The 9401-nt window shown below is 39.8% G+C and overlaps 1 protein-coding gene across 1 annotated transcript; it reads left to right on the top strand.

Annotated features, from left to right (window-relative positions):
• Positions 1-261: 261 nt before the first annotated feature.
• LOC140957977 (uncharacterized) lies at positions 262-945 on the top strand. The gene has a single exon (XM_073415387.1). The coding sequence runs from the start codon at positions 262-264 to the stop codon at positions 943-945; it is 684 nt and encodes a 227-aa protein (XP_073271488.1).
• Positions 946-9401: the final 8456 nt, after the last annotated feature.

Below are 9401 nucleotides of genomic sequence, written 5' to 3'. Positions count from 1 at the left end.
TAGAATTTATTATTTAAGATTAGAAAAAAAATCGAGGTCGTTTCAGTTGGTATCAGAGCCAGGGATCCCCAAAGGGTTGTGTACTGTCGCTTCGAAAAGCTCAAGAAGTCACGCCTCAAATATGTGAGTTTTACTGCTTTATATTTTATATGCTAAAATTCTTTTAAATACTTATAAGATATATGATATAAATGATAGTTGCATGCTGCATGAAAAATTTTAAATGCATGTTGGTTACGTGGTTGGACGACGTGTACAGAGATGCCTTCTAGAAAGATTTTGTGTAGGAATAATGAGGCGAGACAGGAGGAGAACATTCCACAGCCTCCACCTGTTCAGGATGCTAGTGCCCGTGTAATAGCCGATATGACAGGTTTTTGTGAGAAACACGTAGGAGATGGAGCAAGGGTTAGACCAGAGGCATCTTATGAGCGTTTTAGAAAGATACACCCCGATGAGTTTTATGGCACTACTGATCCATTTGTTGCTGAGGGATGGATTCGATCTTTAGAGGTGATTTTTCGCTACATGGACATGGCGGACGCTGATCGAGTTCGCTATACCATTAATCTGTTGAAAGGCGACGCTTCTTTATGGTGTGAGGAAGCGGAGCGAGGAGTGAACATGGCGACATTGACTTGGGAGGAGTTCAAGATGGTATTCTATGACAAGTACTTCACATCCGATGTTCGTTCTAGGCTTAAGAGGGAGTTTATGGGTCTTCGTCAGGGAGATTGGTCTGTTGCCGAATTTGTGAAGAAGTTTGATAGGGGCTGTCACTTTGTACCCTTAATTGCCAATGATGCGGCAGAGAAATTACGACACTTTCTAGATGGTTTGAGGCCGACTATCCGACGTGATGTGATGCTTGGCAATCCCACTGATTATACTACTGCCGTTGCCAGAGCTTTCAGAGCCGAGCAGTCACTCAAAGATATTGATTAGGAGATGCAGCGAAAGAGGAACCGTGCTCAGCAAGCCAATCAGAGCAATAAGAAGCCTCACACGGGACCACCAAAGCAACCAGAACCACAAAAACCACAAGGGCAACCACCAAGAGGAAATGTTCCAAAGGCTGATGACAAACCATTGTGCAAAGAGTGCAATCGTCCACATTCTGGCAAGTGCTTGTGGGGCACTTACAAGTGCTTCAAATGCGGAGATTTAGGACACAAGGCTAAGGATTGTCCAACGTTCAAGCACCCACTACTGGAAGAGTCTATGTGATGCAAGCTGCAGAGGATGTGACAAAGCCGGCACTACACTGATTTCAAGGTAACCTAGCTATTTAAAATTTTTCTGATGATTTTCTTGCATGAAATGTTAAATTGGGTTAGGGGAATTGTTTGGGATGTCGAAGAACTTAGAAGAATAGGGTGCATGCACTACTTGAGCCGGATTTAGGAGTCTGCTTTGGGAAATTTTTGGGTTAGAATTTCAATTTTCAAGATTTTGATGACCGAATTGAGGTGGATAAGGGAATCTAAGCTTTGCAATCATCAAGTCAAGCGAAAATTTCGAGGACGAAATTCAATTTAAGGGGGGGAGAATTGTAACGCCTGAAAAACCAACCTACGTAAACCACTTGCATGAAAAATTATTTTAATTGGTTAATTGTTTTATTTAATTGATTTTAAATACTAGCATGATATTTCTAATATAATTAAATGTATGATTGCATGATTAAATGATTATGGGACATGTTTTCATGAAATTAAGGATTTTACCCGAATATTCGATAATAGGCAGGGGAAAGGAGACCGAGGACGACCAAGACAAGAATATGTATTTTTATTTAAATAATGGCAAGGCTTCTTAATACGATTAAAAATGATTTAATTTTTCCTAAAAATGTTGAAGTTCGAATTATTTTACGAGTCGAGCTCGATTTTTCTCGGGAAGTCGGTTTTGGGCAAACAAGAATTTTAAACGATAAAAAATAATATTTTATGGAAACTAATTTTACAAACTTTTATGTTTTAATTAATTAAGTATTATTATGCTCAATTTAATGATTTAAAGAAGACCCAATTACCTTAAACTTGCAAGCCCAAAAACCAAAACCCATTAGCATGTTAATTAATTATAAATAAGTGATTTAGGTTTCAAAAACCTCACAATTCCTCACATCATCAACCGCGCACTCCTCACACACACCACCATAGTTTTCAAAAATATCTAGAGGAGAAAAGCTTGTGTTCTTCGTCATCCGGTCGTCCAACATCGCACCCTCGCCGAAGATCGAATAATCGAGCGTTATAAACGCAAGGGCACGTTTTCTAAACCCTTTCAAACATCATACAAATCATAATAAATACGTGGGTTCGATTATTTTACGGTACGTTGCGTATTTTCAAAGTTTTAACGATTTCACGCTTATTTTGAAAACGTTTTTGAATCCGACGGACACGCTGCCAATACATGATAAAAATATGAAGGAAACATGAACAAAACATGATAAATATTGAAGGGAAAGCAAGCTGGAAACCGTAGGAGTTTTTCATGAAGGAGCCATGGGTTTGTCATTGGGTTTGCAAATTCAAAGGTCTCGACTCTTATGCATGGGGGTAGGTGGCTCGACAAGGTCTGGAGGTTGGGTCCTAGGGGTCATGGCTAGGTCCTGGGTTGGGTCCTAGGGCGGCTAGGGTTCCATATTTGGGCTGGGGAAGAGTCCACGTGAAGAGGGACTCTCCCCCACGCTCACGTTTGTGCAGCAGCGGCCATGGGAGCTCGCTGTTGGGGACAGGGTGGCTCAGGCAGGTCCTATAGGGTCTAAGGTTGTGGGAAAGGGCTGGGTCAGGGGCTGGAGTGGAGTGGTTAGCCGCTGGCTTGACTGGAAGTGGTTGGCGCAAGGGAAGCAAAGCTCGCAGGTTCTTGTGTGGCTGATAAAGGGGGCTCGCGGCTGGCCTGGGGGCAAGCCAAGTGGGTCTTATGGGGTCTAAGCGAGATGTTCTAGAGTCGGGCTAGGGGCTGGTGCGGCTGGGTCGCTGCTAGCTCAATGAAAAGATGGAACCGTGAGTGAACACTTGGGCTTCCGATCCAGGAGTTTGCAGAACGATTGAGGGAAATAGAATTCGAATTTCTCAAAGAATTTTGGAAAGAATGAGAGTTTGTTTCAGAATGCACTAGGCCTTTGCCAAAATTCGTCAAATTTTGTCTGTCAAAATCCCGGCGGGATTATGAACCTGGCGGCTCTGATACCACTTAAATGTCACGCCCCGTGTCCGAAGCGTCGGTGACATTCGACATTGTTTAATTACTTGTAAACAATTAAGCCTCGTATGAAAACAAACCAGTATATTTCATAAATAATATTGTCTTTACAATGACAATGAAACGAATTTACATCAGAGCGGAAAAAAAAGAAAATAAAATTCTTGAATCTTGATCTCGATCCTTGATTCACCATCCCCAAAAAGCATCTTGCTCTTCCTCATTCAGTTGCTCTTCGTTTATATCTTAAATTTGTAAGGGGTGAGTGTTTTGGGAAACACTCAGCAAGTGGGGGGTCGATCGATTTCCAATGATACATATAGAACTTATTCTTTAAAACATTTCTTTAACACACTTTCAAAACTTATTACTTATAACTCATCATAGCAGAAGCGATTCGAACAAAAGACACTTTTTCAGATGATTCGAAATAGTTCAGAAGTAAATCAGATAATTTCAGACAGCACAGACACAACACTGTTACTCATCTCATTTACATGGTCAAATTGTCCCTAATCCACCAATGAGGGCCAGACAGAATTACAATTCTCGTCCCATTTTAATTTCGAATCGTAACAGTGTACACAGAATTCAGAGACAACAGACAGAACTTATCATATTTTCAGAGTTCAGATTTCTAGACAGACACAACGGAATCAAAGGAATTCGAAGTATAGAAGAAATACATAATCGATCGAAATTTTTAAACAGAACAGGTAACAATTTTCGAAAATATGATCATACTTATAAGCACATCATATTACTTTTATTCAAGGTTCAAAATAGAAACAAAAATTAATCAAAATCCCACTTACTGAAATTCAAGGTGTAGTTCGAAAGTAGCCGAGCTTGGACGTATGAATCTTGATCAGATGATGACCGAATTTTGGCAGCACTTTGCCTAGATTTATGACGTCAATCCAGCAGCACTTTGACGTATCTTCTAAGCACTCGGACTGCACGAAGCTTCCTTCCTTGCCTTGGCCGAAATTTAGAGGATTTGTGCAGAGTGAGGACCGGATTTTTGAGGTGCTTTTTGGCGTGTTTTTCATTCAGCCATGGTGTAGTATTTATAGGCAAAAAAAATGGCTTTTCCCTTGCCATTTGGACGTCCACCTTGGTGCATAAGTAAGGAAATAAATGTAGTCAAATCCATCCCAAGCATCAAAGGTCACCTTGATCACCTCAAGGGTTATTTCTTACATAATAAATGTGTCTTAGTCTTTAGCTCATTTCCTTGGTTAACTCAATGATCATCTCTTGCACAATAAGTTTGTCCATACCTTTAGCTCCTTTAACTCCTCTTCTTGGTTAACTCAACGGTCATTTCTTGCACATTAAATTTGTCCAATCCTTTAGCTCTTCTTCTAGCTCCATTTTGGTTATTTTAGGACAAGAAAGGATGAGCTTCTTTGAGCTAGGATATTGAATTCATGAGCTAGGGATTTCCTCCTCGACAATCAATGAGCTTCCTTGAGCTGAGGTGTAAAGCCCTGAGCCTGTCCTCAGACCCTGCAATCATAGTTCTTGGCACTTAGCTCAGCTTACTTTACTCATCATACTCCTCCACGCCAGGAAAGTGGAGTTTGTGCCTTCCCAGGATTCGACCCCTCAACCTCCTGGCATATAGGTATATTGGCTACAATCCTGGTAGCCACATGAGCTGCAAATGTGGGGCCCCGGGTCCGACATCTAATATTAATAATTATAAATGTAACAAATCAAATGATTGAGTAAAATACATAATCAGTGGTTCACCAACCGACATAAATATCGTTAAAATAATTTTAAGATCTCAAATACTTGAAATATAAATTTTAACATGCCAAAATAAAGTAGTGAACCAAAGAAATCCAACATCATCACATAGCTCTTAAGACCCTAGAATCCCACTCTAACTCGTATCTCCTCGCCTGGAGCTGGACTCTGGCATCCCAAGCCTCGCCTCACCTACCGTCAAGCACATGAAAACAAGAGGTAGCCGACGTGCCGGTGAGTATAAACCAAGTATGATACAATCAATAACATATGAGATTTAAAATGTCAAATAATTCATATAATTTCATAAAGATGCAATATAATGCAATGCATGATCAGAAGCTGTGGGCTATCAATAAATCTCAAGATCAAGTGAATCATCTGGTCTTAGGGTACCCAAGGGAAGAGAATCCCCCAGCAACATCCACCGACTCATTCGCTCGGGGTGGGTTGCTGTGTTCTACAATCCCAGGACTATGGTGCGCCTATAGAGAGTGTTCAGGCCATAGCAGCGACCTCCGCATACACTATGCCAACTCAACTATAGCCCCATACGTCCAACAAATCAATAAATCAAGGCGACCTCCGCCATATCAAATCTGAATCGACAAGTGGCTCAATATGCAATGTAATGATGCAAATCAATATCATCATCTCGATATCATAATAAACTCATCTCAAGACAACAATCATCATCAAATCACAAGTATTTCATCGAGCCATAGAATTTTCAATTTAAAATAAAAATGATACTTTTACCTCGTATGTTACCGACCGTAACATACCTTTCAAATATTACCAAAAGGAGATCGAAAGGTGTAGTCGAGAAGTCTTGAATCTTTGAAGTATACTATAACTCAAGAACTCGGTTCATTTATCAAAATAGAGCAGTTTCTGTACAAAATTCATAATTAATTCAATATTGCTTCAAATCAAGATCCGCGAATTGGATATGCAAGAAAACTCAAAGCCCAACAATTGTTCTTCGCAAAGTTTTGTCAAACAAAGTTGTTTACCCATTTGTTCATAATCTGAAACATACAACATCATTCTCACGAATTCTGCGTCAACACATTTCTGGCACACTTTATTATTTTGAGCATAACTTCCTCAATATCCAATGGAATCAAGCCAATTTGTTATCATTTCGAAGATAAGACAATGCTCTATAACTTTCATCTGAACATCAAATTAGATACCCAACCAATTAATACAAGAATTTGAATAAACATAAGGCATGTACACAAATCTGCACTAACTCGGAATTCCAGACCAGTTTTAGTAAAAATTACATATCTCTCTCATTTCTTCATGGAATTGAGTGATTCAAGAACCAAATCGAAGCTAGCTCAATGCTCTACAAGTTTGATGAAGACCATAACATCAAAATCCAATTATAACCGTCCCATATACCCAAAATACTGTAGACATAAAAACTGATCTTGCACAAAAACAAGAAAACATGCTCATATCCATTTTAAATTCAAACCTACTCAATTACAACATCTTCAACATCTTAATATCTCAAATATCAAATCAAATATCAATTCTAAACTTCAACCCATTTCCAAAATTGAATAAAAATGGAAAATACTTACATCCTCGTGAAGCCCGTGATGAGAGGATCACAAATCTAGCTTCATTTCATATTTTTACTTGAGCAATCTCCCATAAAATAAGGAAGAAATTTCGAAAATGGAAGGGAAGAAGGTTTCGATGGAGGAGAAGAAGGAGAAATGATTGGAGGAGGTGAAAGACAACAGTCTTCTACTAGATCAGATACACTGCTAGTGATCAAGGACATACTGCATACTTTTCTGCTCAAAGAATCGGCTGCTGCATTAGACTTGCCTGGATAATATTTTATTTCGCAATCATAGTCTTTTAACAAGTCTAACCAACGTCTCTGTCTCATGTTTAGCTCTGCTTGTGAAAAGAGGTATTTCAAACTCTTATGATCAGTGAATATCTCAAATGTCTCCCCATACAAGTAGTGACGCCAAATCTTTAGAGAAAAAACCACTGCTGCTAGCTCCAAGTCATGCACTGGGTATTTAGACTCATGTGGCTTCAATTGTCGTGAAGCATAGGCAACAACACGACCATGCTGCATTAATACACAACCCAGTCCTTGATGTGAAGCATCAGTGTGCACTGTAAATCCTCCTACACCTGATGGAATAGTCAGAACTGGAGCACTAGTCAATATCTTTTTAATTTCAACAAAACTATCCTCGCATGCCTGAGACCAAATAAATGGTGCATTCTTTTGTGTCAGCTGGGTAATTGGCCTCGCAATCTGTGAGAATCCTTCAATAAATCTGCGATAATATCCTGCCAAACCCATAAAACTACACACCTCAAGAACTGATGTCGGTCTTGACCAATTGATGACTGCCTCAACTTTACTCGGATCAACTGATATACCAGCACTCGAAATCACATGTCCAAGAAAAACCACTCTATGCAACCAAAACTCGCATTTGGATAATTTAGCATACAACTTTTCAGTTCTCAAAATCTGCAAAACAACTCTCAAGTGCTCGGCATGCTCAAATTCAGATTTTGAATAAATAAGAATATCATCAATGAAGATCACAACAAATTGATCTATATACCGTTGAAACACACGGTTCGTCAAATCCATAAATACCGCAGGTGCATTGGTCAACCCAAAAGGCATTACCAAAAATTCAAAAATCCCATACCTGGTACGAAAAGCAGTCTTAGGCACATCTGCCTCTCTAACTCTTAACTGATGATATCCAGATCTTAAATCAATCTTAGAATATACTGAAGAACCCTACAACTGGTCAAAGAGATCATCAATCCTTGGTAAAGGATACTTATTCTTTACTGTGGCTTTATTCAATTGTCTATAATCGACACAAAGCCTCATAGACCCGTCTTTCTTCTTCACGAATAAAACCGAAGCACCCCAAGGTGAAACACTTGGTCTTATATATCCTTTAGCCGATAAATCCTCAAGTTGTTCCTTCAGTTCAATTGGCGCCATCCTATAAGGAGCTCTAGAAATAGGCTGTGTATCTGACATCAACTCAATATAGGCTGTGTATCTGACATCAACTCAATGTTGAGCTCAATCTCTCGGACTGGTGGAAATCCTGGAATTTCATCTGGAAATACATCTGAAAATTCACTAACAATTGGAATATATATCAATTTAGGTACTGACCTTGAAATATCAATTGCATACACCAAGAAACATTCTGCTCCTTTCTGCAACAAACGAGTCATAGACAAAACAGATATCAAATGAATCTTAGCTCGAGAACCCTTACCATAGAACGTCCAGTGATCTGTCAAATCAGGCCTAAATTTAACAATCTTCTGAAAACAATCTACAGTAGCCCTGTATATTGTCAGCATGTCAATGCCAACTATGCAGTCAAAATCAGACATCTCTAACACAATACAATCAAGTTCAATGACATTATCCTCATAACGAAATTCACAACCACTTATAATTTCTGCTGACCTCATCACTTTGCCCAGTGGAGTAGAAATAGATAATGTAGATGATAATGGCATAGAATGCAACGAATGCAATGTGACAAAGTGCTCAGCTAGGAAAGTATGTGATGCACCGGTATCCATCAAAACATAAGCAGGATAACCTGAGAGAAAACAATTACCTGCAATGACATTATCTGGAGCATTATGTGTCTCATCCTCAGTGAGTGCAAAAACTCGGGCCTGTTGTCTAGGTGGCTGTCCTACCCTGTGGCTACCACTCTGTTTGTTCTGATCTGACCGGTTTGACTGCTGATAGGAATGAACTATAGGGGATTTGCGGTTCTGGTGAGGTGCCTGTTTCGATGATCCCCCACTCTGAGATATATCACTGCCACGGTTAGGACACACTCGAGCATAGTGTCCCACCTGATTACACCAGTGGCAAGCTCCCGAGACTCCTCTACACTGATCGGTATAATGTCTACCACCACATTGACCACAAGTCGAGCCTGAATAACCAGTGCTCTGAACTGAACCAGACTGTCTCGATCCACTAGAATTCGAAAAATTACTGCCATGCCTCTTAAATTTTTTCCCTCTAGCCCTAAACTGCTCTCTTATGTTGCCACTGTTACCGCCACTATTACCATGCCTTAACTGCTGTCGATTCTATGGTTGTTGGGGTCGTTTCATATACTGAGAACCTCTCTGCCTAATGATTCCAGTTTCAGCTCCTTTGGCTCGATCAAGAGCCTCAGCAAAAGTGTTAGGCCTTCCAGTATTAACTAGGGTAAAGATATCAGAATTAAGACCATTTATGAAGTGATCGGCCTTAGCTTCTTCATCAGATGCTACATGAGGAGCAAATCTAAGTAAATTTGAGAACTTAGCGACATAGTCCTCAACATTCAGATTTCCCTGCTTCAAATTTGCAAACACGGCTCCCCTATCTT

This window comes from Primulina huaijiensis, chromosome 14 (assembly GCF_012295235.1).
Source record: "Primulina huaijiensis isolate GDHJ02 chromosome 14, ASM1229523v2, whole genome shotgun sequence".
In the NCBI taxonomy this organism is placed as follows: domain Eukaryota; kingdom Viridiplantae; phylum Streptophyta; class Magnoliopsida; order Lamiales; family Gesneriaceae; genus Primulina; species Primulina huaijiensis.
This window is presented reverse-complemented; position numbering and strand designations above follow the sequence as displayed.